Source organism: Podarcis melisellensis, assembly GCF_964234715.1.
Source record: "Podarcis melisellensis genome assembly, chromosome: 9".
NCBI lineage: Eukaryota > Metazoa > Chordata > Lepidosauria > Squamata > Lacertidae > Podarcis > Podarcis melisellensis.
The window spans coordinates 1,137,502-1,156,406 of NC_138541.1; the positions used below are offsets into that span (position 1 = coordinate 1,137,502).

At 52.2% G+C, this 18,905-nt stretch overlaps 1 protein-coding gene across 1 annotated transcript in view; it reads left to right on the top strand.

The window, feature by feature from the left end:
- Positions 1-18,905, top strand: part of EXOC6B (exocyst complex component 6B) — a 213,486-nt gene that overhangs the window by 104,387 nt on the left and 90,194 nt on the right. Inside the window, exons 7-8 of the mRNA XM_081924938.1 lie at positions 1,384-1,557; positions 5,008-5,076. Coding sequence (XP_081781064.1) covers positions 1,384-1,557; positions 5,008-5,076 — 243 coding nt within the window. The remainder of the gene's footprint in view (positions 1-1,383; positions 1,558-5,007; positions 5,077-18,905) is intronic.

Here is an 18,905-nt window from a genome sequence, read left to right on the forward strand (position 1 = left end):
ATGCTCATTTTGCCTTTGTAGTCCTCACACTTTACTCCGCCTGCCCTGTTCCAGGGGCAGCACTTTGATCAGGAGGAGGAGGGATTTGCTGCTGCCTCTGACCCCTTGAGGGTTTTGTGCTGTGTGGTCACAAGGGACTGCTTGGTCTTCTTGCCTCCAAGCTGTGCCATCTCCTCCGGCTGCGGCTGAATGACACGTTCTCCCTTTGCATGGGGAATCCTTTGCTCCCTTGCCCTGGGAGGGCTCCTGGGATTGCAGTTGGCCCTCCTTGCTTGTGGTCATGCCCAGTCAGTTCCCGTTTTGGAGAGCAGGGCATCTCCCCATCCCATGGGTGGGATGGGGTGGCCAGCAGCGGAGTCCTGGACCCTCGAGGCCCCTTGCAACCATGGGATTCCTGCGGGCACAGCTTGAAGTCTCTTCCTCCCACCTCCCTCTCCCTGTTCAGCATCCTAAAGTGCAGTGCTGCAGCCAGCTGTTTCAGATGTGAGTGAAGAGTGGGGCTTGCCCCCTTCGGCTCCCTCCAAGCTGGGCTTTTGAAGACTGTCTCTGCATCCTAATCCCCTTCCAGTCACATCTATATAGACTCTGTCAGTGCACACATGCACATTTGAGGCTGGTGGATTTTCCCTTCTGTCATGGATATGGTGTTATCTAACGAGAAAATCCCTGCTCCCTTTCAGGCTGTCAGTTGAGCTGCAGAGCTCAATGGCATGTTTCTCCTCCATTAAAAAATGAAAGAAGGAAAGTCATGAAATTTCCCACCCCCCAGCTCCTTGCCGGCTTGTCCTTCCCCAACGCCCCCTTGTCCTGGGCTTCCTACAGATTAAAACATTAGGATTATGAACTAATTTGGGGAAACGGGAGGAGGGGGGAGGGCCTTTTCCTGCCAGGTTGCCCCCCCCGTCAGGCTGAGCCTTTGGGGTAATCCTGATCTGAGCATCTTGGCGGAATACATTTTGCAGACGGCGTCAATCAACTGTGCACAATTCAGATTTCCCAGGGTGCTGCGGGAAGAATGCTTCCATGGATCTCTGGGGTCCAGATGTGGGAGGCTTTTACTGACACGGGATGAAAAGGGGAACACATCCAAAAGCAAAGTAACTCTTGGTCCTTAATGGATCCGGCGACGGCTGCCACATGGCTGCTGGGCCATCCTCAAGGCAGCTGGCTGTAAACCGATCAGTCTGGCAAGGGCGCTGGGCTTAGGATGATGATTTGTGGAAGGAGGCGCCATGGATGGAACGGCACAGCCTCCCGGGAGGGTTAGAAATGGAAGGTAAATGCAGAAGTTGACTCGCTTGCGTGGCGTTTGGGGCACAAGCATCCGTTCCAGAATAAGATGGCGGCAGGACTTAATTCCCCCAACTGTTTTGTGCTTTTTAGGCCCAGCAGCAAAGGAACCTGGGCAACGTGGTGTCTCAGCCCTCGAAAGCTGGTGGCCGGCGGTTCAAGAAGGATGCTTCTGCAGGATCGGAGCCAGAGGTCAAAAGCACGACCCCAACGTCCGAGCAGGATTCTGGGATCTTGGATGTCGAAGACGAAGAGGAGGATGAGGAGGCAAGTGCCTGCCAAGCGGAGGTGGGGTTGCCACGTGGCTCGCCTGGTGTGCCAGCCCTCTAGGGCGGAGAGAAGCCATCCCCTTGGACTAGGGGGGTGTGGGCCCCCGGGGTGTGCCTTAGGTGGCTGTCAGTGCAAGGCTGATAAACTGGCTCTTTGTGCCCCCTGGACATTCAAGGTTTATTGGTGAGCACTTTGGTTCCAAGAGGGAAGCAGCCCCTTCCTTCTCTCCCGCCCCCACCCCCATTTCAGTTGCCCCCTGTTCCTATTGCAGCCTGACAGCTGCAATTCTCTCAGACAGCCAGAAGATGGCTGGGGGGACTCCCCTTCCAGGGCAAAGGAATACCCTTCTCTTTCCAGAGTCAACCAACGGTATCTGGTATTTTTTGAAGAAAATGAATGGAAAACCAAGGGATCTATGCATACGTGCTTGTCCAGAGTGTAAAACCTAAGTCTCTGTAAAGTTACCCTGCTTTTAAAAATCCCTTCTCTGTACCGAGCCTCAGTTTCCAGGTTGCTGGAGAGCTGAGGTGCCTCACCCAGAGCCGTGTACAGATAAGGATAGACCCCACGGCGGGGTGGAGAGCTCGGTCTGGCTAGTGGGTCAGATCCTCCCTTCCCCACCCCTTGCAGGCCAACTCCGAAAGGCGGATGGGAACCCTCACAGGTCAGTCCCCTGATGTCACAGAGGCACCAGATGATTGGCACCTGCCATTGTTCAGCGGAAGTCTCACGGACAGCTGATTAGTGGTTACAGCAGCCTCCTCTGAAAATGCACTTTCTGTAGCAGCCAGCTGATTGGTGCCTTCAAAGAGGGTTGTTGTAATGCGACAGGGAGCCTCCCCCGCCACCCGCTGAGGGGTCTGCCGAGGGGAAAGTGCTCCTGAGAAGAGGACAGCTTCTCCCCTCTTCAGAAAAGTGGTTTGGATTCAAAGCATTTTCTCCAGCAGGGGGAGGGAGGAGGAGGAAGAGAGGTGTAGGGTTGGATTGGCTGTGGTGCAGCGAATCTAGGAGGAATCAGTTGCCAGGTGGAGAAAGGTCTGACTGAGACTGGACAGCAGCGGAAATGTGTGGGTGCTGTTGCATTTGAGGAAGGCAGAGCTGTGTGGCCCCTGGGAAGCCATTAGTCAGAAAAACCACCACTTGACCCATTGCAGGAGGCATCTCAGGGGGTTGAAGTAGATGACCCTCTGGGCCCCTTCCAACTCTGCAATTCCATGATTCTGTTTTATGACCCAAAAGTGAGGCGCTGTATCAGAGTGCCACCCGCGAAGGAGGTGGTTGGATGCCTGCCTGCAGCTCTCAAGCACTGGGGAGCTGCCTTGCACCAAGCCAGCCTGGTGCTTTGGGCTACAACCCCTGCCAGTCGCCCTCAGCTGATGTTTCAGATTCCAGGAGTTGTGTGTGGAAGGCAGCAGGTTGCAAAGGCTGGTCTAGCTCAGCTGGCATAGCTGCCACTGAGCTGCACCCTTTACCCTCAGCAAGGGTCCCACCCTTGGAAGCCCAGGAAGCTGCCCAAGATCGCCTGCTGGCTATGGCTTTCTGGGGTCTCAGGCGGAGAAAAGCCTTTTGCATTTCCTGCTCCCTGACCCTTTTGAAACTGGAGGGGCCAGGAATATAGGTATGCAAGCAGCCACTCTCTCTTCTGCTGAGCCGCATCCCTTCCCCTAGAGCTTGGCCATCAAAGGGGGTTCACAACGTGAGTTTAGAATAATGCGATGCCATAAAAGGCAAACTCCAAAGCTCTAATTGTTCCAGCAGCAGTGTCAGAGGGCAGCTACATTTCCCCCTTTCTCCAGCCACCTTCATGAGCAGATGACCTTTGCTATTGACTTCGCTGAGTTTTTTAAATTGGCGTTCCACCTTTCTTCCCATCACGAATCCATGGCAGAGCCCATGTGGCTCCCAACAGGTCCTTCCCTTCAGGTGTTGACCAGACCTGGAGAGGTGGTGGCTTCGGTCAGGGCATCCTGTGCCTTTGGTCAGGGCTTAGGGGTGGGGAGCTTCCCACAGAGCTGGGGCAGTGACGGAGAGGGTGCTGCTCCTGATCTCTGACTCACGTGAGAGGAGGGCGCTGGCAACAAAGGACCCGAGAAGGACCGACCTGTGCAAAAGTGAGACTCCGTTCAGGAACCGGCAGTGGGTGCTGTCCTTGGTGATGAAACTGACGTTGGAGCAGGGGGTGCCGAGAGGGTGCGTCAGCAAGGGAGGAAGTTCTTTGGGGAGCAGGAGCCTTTCTTCCTGCCTGTCAGAATTAAGTTTGGGAAGGGTTGTGCCAATGGGGAAGGGCCGTAGCCCATTGGTAGATCACCTGCCCAGGTTCAGTCCTTGGCACTTCCAGGTAGGTCTCTGGCGGTGCAGGCGAAGTGACAGAATCCTTCCTCATGACCTCCTGGGAGCTGCTGGGCTGACCAAACTTGGATAATAATAATAATAATAATAATAATAATAATAATAATAATAATAATAATAATAATAATAATAATAATTTATTTATACCCCGCCCATCTGGATGGGTTTCCTTAGCCACTCTGGGTAGCTCCCAATAGAATACTAATACTAATACTAATACTAATACTAATACTAATACTAATACTAATACTAATACTAATAATTTATTTATACCCCACCCATCTGGCTGGGTTTCCTTAGCCACTGTGGGCAGCTCCAAACAGAATAATAATAAAAATAAATAAATAAATAAATAAATAATAAAAAATTTATACCCCGCCCTTCTGGCTGGGTTTCCTTAGCCACTCTGGGTGGCTCCCAACAGAAGAAGAAGAAAAAGAAGAAGAGATAAAACATGAAACATTAAAAACTTCCCTAAACAGGGTTGCCTTCAGATGTCTTCTACAAGTCAGATAGTTGTTTATCTCCTTGACATCTGATGGGAGGGCGTTCCACAGGGTGGGTGCCACCACTGAGAAGGCCCTCTGCCTGGTTCCCTGTAACCTCACTTCTCGCAGGGAGGGAACCACCAGAAGGCCCTCGGAGTTGGACCTCAGTGTCCGGGCTGGACGATGGGGGTGGAGATGCTCCTTCAGGTTTGCTTTTGCCGGCATTTAATTTCTCCAAGGGTCAGTCCTTGTGGAATGACATTCCCCGAGATTGCTTTGCCTCCTGGTTTTCCCCGCCTTGTCCTGTCCCTCTCCAAACTGGAGGTTGAGGTGAACGACGAGAAGTTTGACAACCCGTGACAATCTGTGGGGCTTTTGACACACAGGTTTCTTTCTGCGTAGGTGGTAATGTAACCAGCCGTAGGGTGGACTTCCTATACCCCCCCCCGATAGAGCCATTTCTGGAGGACTTGATTTGTGACCTCTCTGCCTTCCTCCTGACTTCCACCACAGCTTCTCACCTCCTCTTTCTCCCCACCACTCAGCCTAGTACGTGTCACCAGAAATGTATCCATGTTTCAGCTGTGTGCTTCTGTTCATATCGCCTTAGGTGCCCGGTGCCCAGGACTTGGTGGACTTCTCCCCCGTCTACCGCTGTCTGCACATCTATTCAGTATTGGTAAGTGATCTGCCATCTCTCCTCCACCTGTTGTAGGAAAAATGTCAAAAGATGGTCTGGAATCTTTGAGAAGTTGCTAGGTGATTACCAGCCCCATCTCTCTTGTAGATTTTATTTGGTGTGTTTTGCATAAAACATTATTCTTTTTTTCCTGACAAAGGGTGATTTGGAAGGTATGGGGGCCATTTTTTGCTGCATTTTTAGTTTTGGTAAAGCCAAATCACCTTTGGTTTGCTCTGTTTCTGGGATCGCATAAGAACAGAAGAACAGGCTGTATGAGGTCAGTGGCCCACCTAGTCCAGGGTCCTCTTCTCACGGTGGCCAATCAGATGCCACAATGGGAAATCTGCAAGCAGGACTTGGGAACAAGAGCATCTCTCCCCTCCTGTGGTTTCCAGCAACTGTCATTGAGAGGTATTGCTGCCTCTGGCCGTGGAGGCAGAGCAGAGCCGCCTGGTTAGGAGCCCTCAATAGCCCTCTCCAGGAATTTGTCTAATCCTCTTTTAAATCCATCCAGGTTGGTGGTCATCACTGCCTCTTGTGGGAGCCAGTTCCATAGATTAATATGATCTGTCTGAGAGGAAAGGGTCTTTTCTTTCTTTGGTCTGCCCTTTATATTCCAACGTTCAACTTGGTCGGATACCCATGAGCTCTACTGTTATCTGTGCCCACTCTCTCCATGGCACACATAATTTTGTACAGTCTTATCATGTCTCCTCTGACATGACTTTTTATCATGGATATAGAATCACAGATTTAGAAGGCACCATGAGGATCATCTAGTCCAACTTCCTGCAATGCAGAATCTTTTCAACGAATGTGGGGTTTGAACCCACAACCTTGGGAGTCTCATGTTCTACTGGTTGAGCTACCTCTTGGGACCTTAGTTTAGAGAAAAGTCCCAAATGCTATAACCTTTCTTCAAAGGTGAGGTTCTCCACCCCACTGACCATTTTGGTTCTCCTTTTCTGAACCTTTTCCAAGTCCTCTTGAAGAGATGCAGCCAGAACTATACCCAGCATTCCAAATGCAGCTGCACCATAGATTTGCAGAGCATCATTACTGCTCTCCTGGGCCCCACACTCTCAGCGCCTAGTTCTACAACTCCCCCATTCAAATTTTCATATTTTTTTCAGTTCCATCCCAAGATTTCTTCTGATCTGGACCCTCCACAGCTCTTATCCCCCCCACCCCTCACAATTAAGTCTAAAAGCTGTCCTGCCACCTTTTGGATTTTAAGCGCCAACGGTCTGATCCGTCCTGGTTCAGGTGGAGCCCGTCCCTTATGCACAGGCCTTGCTTGCCCCAGAAACAAATCCAGACCCCTTCCCCTCCCTTCCTGACGCCATCGTCTTATCCACGCATTGAGACTCCATAGCTGCCCCTGTCTGCTGGCTCTGCACACAGACCCAGTGGCATTTCAGAGAAAGCTACCTTGGAGCACCCGGCTTTCAGGATCCTACCCGGCAGCCTCACTCTGGCTTCCAGGAACTATAGAGTACAATTCCCCATGTCGTTGGTACCAGTGTGCACCAGGTCCACTGTCTTCTGCACAGCAGTATCTACCAGGCTGTCTAGGCAATGAGCGACACCCACAGTCTTCCTGCCAGGCAGCAAATTCACCCTGCGGCCTGTGTGCCCATCACACACCCAACTATCTTATCCACCTTAAAAATCTCCCACTGCTGGGACCCCTCCAAGTATCCTCTGCAGGAGAGCATGGCTCCTTGTCCTCAGGGAATGGGTCCCATCCGAGGGATTGCCCCCTCTTCCTCAGAGTCATGCTTCTAGGAGAAGTAGCCATTGCCTTTTTGCCTCCTGTCATAAAGTCCCTGCTGTGTTATAGCAAACATGCTGATTACCGTCCTGCATTCCTGCCGGGAGGCAGACATTGCTGCGTCTGACACATTCTTCAAAGGCAAGTCTGACTCATCCAGCATAATTTAGGCCAAACAACCTCTCAAGTCCCATTGAAACTTTTACGGCAAGACTGTAGAGTCGCTCTGGAGTTTTAAAGCCTCTTCTTGTGAGGAGGGGGGTGGGGTGGGGTGGAACTCGGCTCAAGTCAGTTGCTATTGTGTCCCATCCCCAAACAGTAGCAATCGTAACAGGGAAATGGCCAAAATTGTGCAGGGGCTAAATGTTAACGTTCGAAATAGTCTTGCTGTATAAGGGAGGGGGGATCTGGGTGGATTCTCCTTCACCAAGTGGCACCTGAAGACCCTTCACTGGCCAGAGGGACCCCCCCCCCAACACAGGATGCTGTGCCTGTTCAGGAATGACACTCGCGGGCCATGGCTTTCCTCCCGGGGGTATTGTGCTTCTGTTAAGATTGTGGTATGGTGCATTTTCCCTCCAGGGTGCTAATGTTGCTACTCCTAGGGACTTTTCTGACCTTCTGCTCGTGGGCTCCTCTTTTAATCCTCTGAAAGGTAAAGGACCCCTGGACGGTTAAGTTCAGTCAAAGGCGACAATGGGGTATGGCGCTCATCTCGCTTTCAGGCTGAGGTAGCCGGCGTTTGTCCACAGACAGCTTTCTGGGTCATGTGACCAGCAGGACTAAACTGCTTCTGGGGCAATGGGACACCGTGATGGAAACCAGAGCGCATGGAAATGCCATTTACCTTCCCGTCACAGCAGTAGCTATTTATCTACTTGCACTGGCATGTTTTTGAACTGCTAGGTTGGCAGGAGCTGGGGCAGAGCAATGGGAGCCCCCTCTACCACAGGGATGCGAACCGCCAACTTTCTGACCGGCAAGCCCAAGAGGCTCAGTGGTTTAGACCACAGTAAGACTGTGTTACTCTTGCAGTTTGAGCAGGTGAAGGTGTGTCTCGCAGGTGCCAAAGTTCCTGAGCATCTCTGTTAATGTCCTGAAGCCTTAAGCCCTGGGCCAGAGGTGGAACTCTGAGCTAAATCCAAGTTCCTTCTTCGTTCCTTCCATGTGATCTCAAAGTGCACGGTCTGGTAGCTTGCCCACCGTGGAATACAGGACCACAGAGGTTTTTCTGCATGTGTTTCTAGAGGCCGACTAACGGGTACATCTCCCTGTTTGGGGGTGCCCCCTTGGGACACAGCCTCTAAAGAATGGATGTCAAGAATGCACAAATCTGCTTTCAGTCAAAAGGCAGAGAACCAAAGGGGTCCTTCCCCACGGTGTGTATCGCACAGCAATTGAGCCTGGCCTGAGAATGACCTGGGAGGGCAGCTGTCCACTTCCCTTGACCGGTGGCTCATTCCTGAGCAGCTTTTGAGGCTGTGCTGTCGGAGTGTGCGGTCTCAGCGGCCAGGCAGGCACCAGAGAAAATGTTCACATCGGCTCCGGCCGGAAGGATCATAACGTAACAGTTCTAAGAAATGCAAATATTTGTCATTTACAATAGCGTTATCTAAGTGCTTAGCCTGCAGTTGAAAAGGCCCACTTTGAATAAATACAGCAATATTTATTATTTTTAGTGAACCCGACCTTCCTGTCACCTCACTTTTATGGCTGAGCAGCTTGTAAGTTCCCAAAGGATTATTTGAAAAAGGAAAAAAAATCCTGCTTCTATCTGCCAGTCCTCCTTATCAGCAGGGTAGGAGTTCACGTATTGTAACACAAGGTCAGCGCTCGGTCATGGTCTTGGAGGCAGGGCCAGGCACCTGTAAATCCTTCTTCCTTCACCAGCGGAGGCAACTTACAATATCAAACAGGCATGGAGACTTTCCAGGAAGTGCTGAACTTTGGCAGGAAGGGCAGGCGGCGGCGGGGGGGGGGGGGGCAGAAGCAAACCAGGGTCAGGCTGTGGTGAACAGAGAGTGGACTCTCACATGACTGGGGACAGCAGACTCCAGCAAGGACTCTCGCTCTCTCTTCTGGTCGGTGCAGAATCCTCGCTCAGGATCTTCTCGGTCATTTTGTTGTTTAGTCGTTTAGTTGTGTCCGACTCTTGGTGACCCCCTGGACCAGAGCACGCCAGGCACTTCTGTCTTCCACTGCCTCCCGCAGTTGGGTCAAACTCATGCTGGTAGCTTCAAGAACACTGTCCCACCATCTCGTCCTCTGCCGTCCCCTTCTCCTTGTCCCCTTCTCCATCTTTCCCAACATCAGGGTCTTTTCCAGGGAGTCTTCTCTTCTCATGAGGTGGCCAAAGTCTTGGAGCCTCAGCTTCAGGATCTGTCCTTCCAGTGAGCACTCAGGGTCATAGGGAATCAAATCGACTAATGTGCCTTAACAATACCTACAAGCCGAGTGTGACGCGGCAGCTAAAAAAGCCAATGCAATTCTGGGCTGCATCAATAGGAGTATAGCATCTAGATCAAGGGAAGTAATAGTGCCACTGTATTCTGCTCTGGTCAGACCTCACCTGGAGTACTGTGTCCAGTTCTGGGCACCACAGTTCAAGAAGGACACTGACAAACTGGAACGTGTCCAGAGGAGGGCAACCCAAATGGTTAAAGGCCTGGAAACGATGCCTTATGAGGAACGGCTAAGGGAGCTGGGCATGTTTAGCCTGGAGAAGAGGAGGTTAAGGGGTGATATGATAGCCATGTTCAAATATATAAACGGATGTCACATAGAGGAGGGAGAAAGGTTGTTTTCTGCTGCTCCAGAGAAGCGGACACGGAGCAATGGATCCAAACTACAAGAAAGAAGATTCCACCTAAACATTAGGAAGAACTTCCTGACAGTAAGAGCTGTTTGACAGTGGAATTTGCTGCCAAGGAGTGTGGTGGAGTCTCCTTCTTTGGAGGTCTTTAAGCAGAGGCTTGACAACCATATGTCCGGAGTGCTCTGATGGTGTTTCCAGCTTGGCAGGGGGTTGGACTCGATGGCCCTGGTGGTCTCTTCCAACTCTATGATTCTATGAGTGAGCGGCAGGGTGCTGCGCACCACCAGCCAAGAACTCACTCGCAGCAGCTTCCACGATGCTCCAGTTATACATGTGTACACAGCCTTCTAGCCTCCAGGCAGCTGTCCACAGCTCTACTCCCTGTGGGGCAGTTGCAGCTTATGGACCCTCATCTGATGGGTCACAGACACACAACCTGAGGCTCCACCTCTAGGAAAGCCATTTTTGCTCTTCAAGCCCCTCCTGGTTCTGGAAGGTGGTGGGGTGGGGAATGGTGGAGGGTCTGTTGGGCCATCCCTCGCCTGAGGAGTCTCTTCTTCCTCTGCTGCATCTTGCATGCCTGCCTCCATCTCAGACTGCCCTGACCCTTCCTCCTCCCCCTGCCCTGGCTCCTATCTTGCTGGTGGTGCCAAACGCCATAAATGGTCGCCCCCACCCCCAGACTGCTCCTCAGGCCCCCTGCCTCTACCACACACTTTTCAGGGTCCCTCCGGTCCGCAGCAGGCAAGTTTTGTCTCTCGTGAGCCTCAGAGCAGGGGGCTCCTTGCTCTGACAAAATGGGTGGCATGAGGATGCTCGTGTCGAAGCCAGAGGACCAGACGTCCTCATGTTTTTGTAAGTCATGGGCTATGGATGGCTTCTAGCCAGGATCGCTCTGCTCTGCTCTGCCTCCATGACTGGAGGCAGAAATGCTTCTGAATCTCATTTGCTGGAAACCACAGGAGGGGAGAGTCCTGCTCTTGCTGGTTTCTCATTGAGGCATCTGCTGGGCCCCTGTGAGAAGAGGATGCTGGACTGGACGGGCCATGGGCCTGATCCAACAGGCTCTTCTTGCGTTCTTTAGTGGCAATCTGTTGGTTTGGGTCAGACATGTAGGTACCATTTGGGGAATGGTAGTGTGGTGCATGTGGGGTCCCCCTTGTGTGCAAGAGGGGTTAATCCCTCCCTCCCAGTATTGTAGGGGTACCATGGAACAGGAAGGCAGCAGCATTGCATGATGATGCCAAAGGCACGCGATGAAACTGCCCCACATGTACCCAAGGGATTGATGGAGGGTGCCTTGCGTAGAAAGAGGGCAGCCAGTTCATGATCAGCATCTGTAACGCTCTTCCTTCCACCCTCCGCCTGATCCTATGGTAGACCTACTTGGAGGGTCTTACCAGGCGTGCCTCTGCTCAAACATCCCCTCAAGACCTCTTCTCTGTCCATCTGTCCCTCCATTCCTTTTGTGGGGACCCAGCCCACCCCTTTCCTTCCTGCATTTCCAAGGTTGGGCCCCTTCCAACTCTGCAATTCAGTGGTTCTGTGGACATTGTGGCTGTTTACAGCTGTGTCCCGGGACTGGCAAAACTAGAAAGCAGAGCTTCTTCTCCGTATGTTCTCCTCCTTCTCCGTCTCCATCTGTCTCTCTCCACCCCCCTCCTTCATCTCAGGCGCCCCATCAGCCTGCCCTGGCCTGTCTCTGCGCCTCCTGTCCTGACTTGGCTGACCTAGCGGTGCCTGGTGGAGTTAGATAGCTGTAAACACGGGGCTGAGATCATAGGGAACGGCCGAAGGGAGATGCTTTGTGCGCCGCATTGATAAGGGCACAGGAAAAGCCATTAGAATGAACAAGTGTCAGTGACCTGCGATAACCGCTTTGGGTTGGGGGCTAATGGAATCTGGGGAGCAGCCGCCGCCAGGGCTTTATTTCTCTCTCTCGCTCTCTCCCCCCCCCCACTGCCCCCAGTTTGCCCCTGCCCTGTGGCTCACAAAACCCAGTGGCTTGGTTTTTCACAGGGGCGTGACATCGCTCCCATTGCAGACAGCGGCAATTCCTTCTTGCAGACTGGTTCACAAGCAGCCTGTGAGTCTCCCGAGACTGAGCAGGCAGAAGGGAAAAGGGAAAAGAGCTCCGCGGCTCCAGCAGCTGCTGTCCAAACACCAGCAACCCCTTGGCACAGTCAGGGAAAGAGTTTGAAAATAATGATTTGAGTTGACCTGAACAGGTTTCTCACCCTGTCCTAGCGAGGCTCCCACCAGAGGCAGATTTAGGGCCATGCGACTGGTTGCCCCACCCAGGGCGCAGGGGCAAGGCCTCCTTCCAGCCTCCTTCCCAAAACCAAGTTCGTGCTTGCCCACATTTGGGAGGGAGGCTGGAGGGCTCCAAAGCCTTGCACCTTCTTCCCAAAACCCAGGGCCTCCCTTACCTGGCTTTGGCAAGGCACCACAAGGCCTGGAGTGTGTCAAATAATAATAATAATAATAATAATAATAATAATAATAATAATAATAATAATAATAATTTATACCCCGCCCATCTGGCTGGGTTTCCCCAGCCACTCTGGGTGGCTCCCAACAGAACACTAAAATACAATAACCTATTAAACATTAAAAGCTTCCCTAAACAGGGCTGCCTTCTGATGTCTTCTAAAAATTTAGAGAGCCAGTGTGGTGTAGTGGTTAAGAGTGGTGGACTCGTAATCTGGGGAACCGGGTTCGCGTCCCTGCTCCTCCACCTGCAGCTGCTGGGTGACCTTGGGCCACTCACACTTCTCTGAAGTCTCTCAGCCCCACTCACCTCACAGACTGTTTGTTGTGGAAGGGAAATGAGATTGTTAGCCGCTTTGAGACTCCTGAAGGGGAGTGATAAAGTGGGATATCAAATCCAAACTCTTCTTCTTCTTCTAGTTATTTTTGTCTTTGACATCTGGTGGGAGGGCGTTCCACAGGGCAGGTGCCACTACCGAGAAGGCCCTCTGCCTGGTTCCCTGTAGCTTGGCTTCTTGCAGCGAGGGAACCGCCAGAAGGCCTGCGGCGCTGGACCTCAGCTTCTGGGCAGAACGATGGGGGTGGAGACCTTCAGGACCGAGGCCGTTTAGGGCTTTCAAGGTCAGCACCAACACTTTGAATTGTGCTCAGAAACGTACTGGGAGCCAATGTAGGTCTTTCAAGACCGGTGTTATGTGGTCTCGGCGGCCGCCCCCAGTCACCAGTCTGGCTGCCGCATTCTGGATTAGTTGTAGTTTCCGGGTCACCTTCAAAGGTAGCCCCACGTAGAGCGCATTGCAGTAGTCCAAGCGGGAGATAACCAGAGCATGCACCACTCTGGCGAGACAGTCCATGGGCAGGGAGGGTCTCACATGTTGGCCTTGCATAGGGCACCCTGTTTCCAAGGCCCACTGCTGGTGGGATATTGGTGGGCGGAAGGGAGCAGAAGGAGCGAACCCCAGGAGGTTAGAGAGGATGTCCTGGGTGAGGGAGTTTCCAGAGAATGACTTTATATTCTAACGAAGGCTTCTCCTCCTTTGCTTCAAATCCAAAAGAAACAGGTGTGGGATTGGCCGGTCTGGGCGGGGCAAGAGGGAGAAGGAACCAATGAGAAGGGCTGTAGCTCATTGGGAGAGCACATGGGTCATGTGGAGGAGGACTTGGGCTCAATCCCTGGCAGCATCTCCCAAGATGGGCTGCAAAGAGCCCCACCTGAGACCCTGGGGAGCAAGAGCCCCTCAGCCTGGACAGCCATGAGTTGGATGGGTCAGTGCTCTGACTTGAGAAAAGACAAGTTCATGTGGGTTCACCAGGACCCATCCCAAGGCCTCTTCCTCTCAGTTAATTCACTCTTTCTCAGCCATTTCTGTGTCCTGCGCTTCCTTCCTTCCTTGGGGTTCATTTCTTGCCTGTGTCTATGCTTTGGGGGCTGTGCATTGCTGCTCTTCTGCAACCAGCTTTCCTGGGTCTCAGTGATTCAGACAGTTGCTGGTGGTTCTATCTGTGGATTGCCATTCTTCCTCCAGGATGCACCTGTGTCTCTTTAAATACAGAGAAATGATTGGTATTCAGCACTCGTTTCAAGGCTGTTCACAAGGCAGAGGGTGAGCGATGCTTGGGGCCTTCTTCTGGCTTATGTGCCCTCTTCCGGGGCCCTTGATTTTGGATGTGCACATCCAGCTAACAGTGGACACATCACATTTCTGTGTGCAGTTGTGCTGTCTGGATAGACAGCAGTTATATCTCCGCAATGGGGAGAGAAGAGTCAACGGTGATTTCAGGTGTGGGGAACCCCTGGCCCTCCAGATGTCACTGAAGCACAACTCCCAGAACCCCTGGCTCTTGGCCATGCTTGCTGGGGCTGGCGGGAGTTGTAGTTCGACAACATCTGGAGGGGCCCCACCTGGCACAGAGCTTTCAGTGATTGCTTCTTACAGCCAACTCAAAGCAGCTGAAAAAAGCCTGACACTTTTACACTTTTGACTGCAGTCCCTCTCCTGATCTGAGATGTGCCAGATATTAGCCGCATTTCGCAGCGTGCGCAGCAAAGTGCACTTGGCCGGGGTCTGGCCTTCGAGGAATCTGATAGCTGCAGCCCATTGGCCTGACTCAATGTGAGCCTTGTCCCTCCGTGTTGAGGCTCGGATGGAGCTTGGCTGCTTTGGCCGCTGGCTTTGGAGAGAAGCCGTCACAGAGGTGAGGTCACTTGCCTGAAGATGTGCAAAGTGGGGAAGATGAGACGCAGTGCCCGCTGGAGAACCCCTGTCATTTTAGTTGCATGGCTTCTGAGACACACATGTTGCCCACTCCTGCCTCTGGATTTCCTTCCCTCTGTGTGACGAAAACCTAACTGATCTGGGCACACCCCTTTTCTGGATCCTGACTTTGCAAGTTAGGGCACCATTCAGCACGTAGCCCCTTCTGCTTCAGCCACTGAAGCAGGCGCTGGGGAGCAGGACCAGTTGCCTTGTAACGCCTAGAATTAATGGATTGTGTGTTGCGCAGACTAAGTTGCTGTTTGTATCTCCAGAGAAGATGAGCAGAGGAAAGGCCACGCGGCAATGATGCCCACTGACTTTTTAATCTGCAGGCAGCAGCATGAGAAGGAGAGGAGTGCATTTGGGCTGTGGGCCACCCTCCGTGCTTTGACTGGTGGATGTTTGATGAAGTTGCATGTTGGAAGATGGAGCAGAGACAAAACAAAGTCCTTCACACGGTGCAGAGTAAACTATGGAAGTTCCTCCCCAAAGAAACAGTGATGGGCCACCAACCAGGATGGCTTGAAAAGAGGTTTAGACAAATTCATGGAGGGGAGGGTCAGCCATGGCCACTAGCAAGGGGGGGGGGCTACGCTGTGCCTTCACAATTGGGAGGCGGCGGTGCTTCTGAATCCCAGGAGGGGAGAGTTGCTCCTGCACTCGGGTCCTACTTGCGGGTGTCCCACAGGAGGCATCTGGTTGGCCGTTGTCAGAACAGGACCCAGTGGGCCACTGAGCATCTCTTGTCTTTTTGCGCTCTTCTCTCTGGCAGGAGGAGAGACCTTCAGGGCTCTGCTTTAGCTGCTGTCCTTTGAGGACAAGAATGTGCTTGGCTTTAAGGCTCTGGGTGCTTTGGGCCTCCCAGGGCACTTGAATTGGCATCTGTTCCTAGTCACTTCGTTGGAGGAGCGTTAATGCAGAAGGAAAGGGCAGACAGGGCTGGCACCCCGCCTATCATCAGAAGAAAGGGGCCTTGTTCGCAGCCCCTCTTAAGAACAGCTTTCAAAATGTGGCCTTCTTATGAATTCAGTTGTCCTGGGTAGGTTTGTGAAGGAAGATTAACCTCCCCGCCCCCCATTTCCCTGCAGTGATTTGTAATTGAAGTGGGCACACAGCGGGTGTGTCGGGGTGTGTTTCTGTGGGACTCTCCTGATTTCTGTGGCTTAGGGCGAAACCAATGACCTCCAGGAATCAGGAAAACGCACCTCCTGCGTTAGCTCTTGGGCTTTGAGCCTTGGAGTTTGGGCTGCACAGGAAAAGGACAGCCTGCTTGCCATGTGAAATTGGAGTTGTCCTGCACATCGTTTGTATGTCATAATTATCTCTTAAATCATAAAATGTGTTCCTTGGGTCGCCAGAGGTTCTGGCAAGAGAACAAAAGTTCCCAGACTTCTCTCCTCCTCCCCCTTCCAGCGCATGTAATACCCTTGACTTAAATACCAGATTCATCTTGTCCGGGGGAAGATGATGTGGATACGAGGAAATGAATGTTCAGTAAACAGCCGACGTGGGGTCTAACCTCCTTGCAAACTCTGGGCATACAAATCAGGATGAAGGCTCAATAAAAAGGTCACCTGGAAGTGACCCTAAAGCTCAGAAAATAGACTTTTATTGCAGTGTCTAACACGCATTGCAACTAGTTGTCTTCAGAAGCAAGGAATCTCCCACTGCCTTCTGCCAGGGCCCAGGAGGAACAGTTCGCAGAGCCTGTGCGTTCTGTGCAGAGTGCATGTAGTGCACCTTTTGGTGTCTGTGATGCCTCAGCTCCTCGCTTGTGCCCTCCGGATCAGTGCCAAGGTGTCTGTTTACAAAGAGTGTGTGTTTTTTTAAAAACTTAAAAAAAACTTTTTAAAATGTCCAAATAATCCTCATATACATTAGAAAACTTTGTAGAATGCACTGTTTCTGTGTGTGGGCATGTACCTTTCGCCTTGGCTCCTCCATGGTCTTATGTGGCCTGCCTGTTTAAAATCCTGCCTCAAAGTTTGTGGAAAGTGGCGATCAATTAAAGCCACCCTTGGCAGAGCTAGCAGTGCTTTGGACTGCACAAGGACTGACCGTCAAGGAGGGCTTTAAATTCATTTTATACATTAGGGAGGAGGGTGGGCATCTGTGAACAGGGGCTAGACCCATTACGAATGGTGTTCGGCTGCTTCCAAAGCCCAGGCCCCTTCAGCCTGCTGCTCTCAAGCCCTCCGAGGAGAAGCTCCTCTGGGTCAGGCCTGGGGCTTGTCAAGACAAACCCAGGCCTAAGGGGCTGCTCCACTAGCGAAATGGGCAGTGGAGAAGGCTCTTGGTCACAGAGGGGCAGAGAGGCCCAGACTGCTGGCCTCAAGCAGGGAAGGGCCTCTATAGCAGGACTTAGAATCATAGAATTGTAGAGACTACCAGGGGTCATCCAGTCCAACCCCCGGCCAATGCAGAAGTCTCAGCTTGGTTTTTGGAGGCCGAGGGAGGTGTTTAAGGAAGCCCAAGGGCACAACTGCACAGTGGAGACCCAGAGATGCTGGCCAGAGCAGCCATCCATCTTGAGCTCCTTACTCCCTCTGACCAGGCCAAGGCCTGAGGGGCTGGGTCATCTGCTCAAAAGTGGGGCCTTGAAAAGGGAGCTTGGAGGGACAAGTGGGTTGAGGACTCTGGAGGTAGGGGCTGTCCTGGTGGGAAATGTGTGGGGAGGAGTCCAGGGAGAGGTGGGAGAGGAACAGCAGCAGTCCAAAGGGGAGGACAGAAGGGCACTTGAGTGTGACTGCTTTGCTTTCTTACATAAGAATATAAGAAGAGGCTACTGGATCAGGCCATTGACCCACATAGCCCACCACCCTGTCCTCACGGTGGCCAACTGGATGCCCCAATGGGAAATCTGCAAGCAGGATCCGGGCACAAGAGCCGCCCTCTCCCTTCCTGCCCTTTCCAGGAACTGGAATTCAGAAGCATTGTTGCCTCCAACTCTGGAGGGCAGAGCAGAACCAAAGGGGCTGGTAAACCCATCGCTAGCCCTCTCCTCCATGAATTTGTCCAATCCTCTTCAAAGCCACCCCCGTTGGTGACCATCACTGCTCCTGTGGCAGGGAGTTCCATAGCATATCCACGTGCTGTGCAAAGAAGGACATCAGAAAGAACTTTCTGATGGTAAGAGCTGCTTGACAGACTCCCTCAGGAGGTGGTCCTGGAGGTTTTTAAGCAGAGGTTGCATGGCCACCTGGCCAGGATGCTTTAGTTCGGATTCCTGCATTGCTGTGGGTTGGAATAGATGACCCCTGGAGGTCCCTTCCAACTCTACAATTCTATGATTCAGTGACCTCCTTTCTTCCCATGGCACTGATGCTCACCACAGTCTCCCCTCCGTATCCATCTCCCTTCCAGCCATGGCATCAGGCGGCGCAGGGGACCCTCCTGCCCGGTACTGATGCCGGGATGGTGGCCGTTCCAGGATGTGGCCAGTAGGGGGCATCTCTTGACCACCCTTTTAGCCTTTCAGCTCTGGCCCTTGCGCAAGGCTAGGGCCAGCCTCTGCCCCGCTGTGCAAATGAGCCAGATGGCGAAGTGTGATATCCCGCTGACCCTCATTAGTGAGCCCTATGAAAAGGGCTCCCCTCTTCACATGCAAACATATTAAAGCAGCCCTTAGAGTTTCCCCCTATATAAAACTGTCTTCACTTCCCCTGGCCAGGCAGTTAAAAGGGGAACTCCAGCTGCAGCCAGACAGGGGAAATGAAAGGCTTTAAGGAACTTTCTCGCTGCTCTCTTACCCACAGAGAGGGAGGGAGAGGGAGATTTAAATGGAAAAGAGGCCTTTAGTTCCTTGGAGTCGGGTTGATTAGGAAAACATGGAGCTGCTGTTTCCAGTGGATGAGGCAGGAAAATCCCCCCATCTCCCACCCCACCCCAGACTGCCTTTCTGGTGGCTGCAGGGATGGGCAGAGAGGGGTTTCAAGTTTGGGGGATGCCTTCATGGCGGAAGATACCGGGCAGATCCAAGTGCCTGAACGTCCTTTTGCAGCAAGGGAGTCCGAGGGACTGAGGCAGATAGTGGGGATGGAGAGAGATGAGCTTCTAGGCCTAACAGACAAAACGACAACGTCCAAATCGCCATGTCTGTATGGCATCCATCCAGTAGTTCCCAAAGAACTCAAAAGTGAAATTGCAGATCTTCTTACAAAAATATGTAACTTGTCCCTCAAATCAGCCTTCCTGTCTGAGGACTGGAATGTAGTCAACGTAACAACAGTTTTAAAAAGGGATCCAGAGGGGATCTTGGAAATTGAAAGCCTTAACATCCGTCTTGGGAAAACTGGTGGAAAGTATTGCTGAAGATAAAATAACCAAGCATATAGAAGAAGAAGCCTTGCTGAAGCAGAGCCAGCATGGCTTCTGCAAAGGCAAGTCCTGTCTCATGAATCTTTTGGAGTTCTTCAAGGGTGTCAGCGAGCCACTTGACCTAGTGCACTTGGACTTTCAAAAAGCTTTTGACAAAGTACCTCTTCAAAGA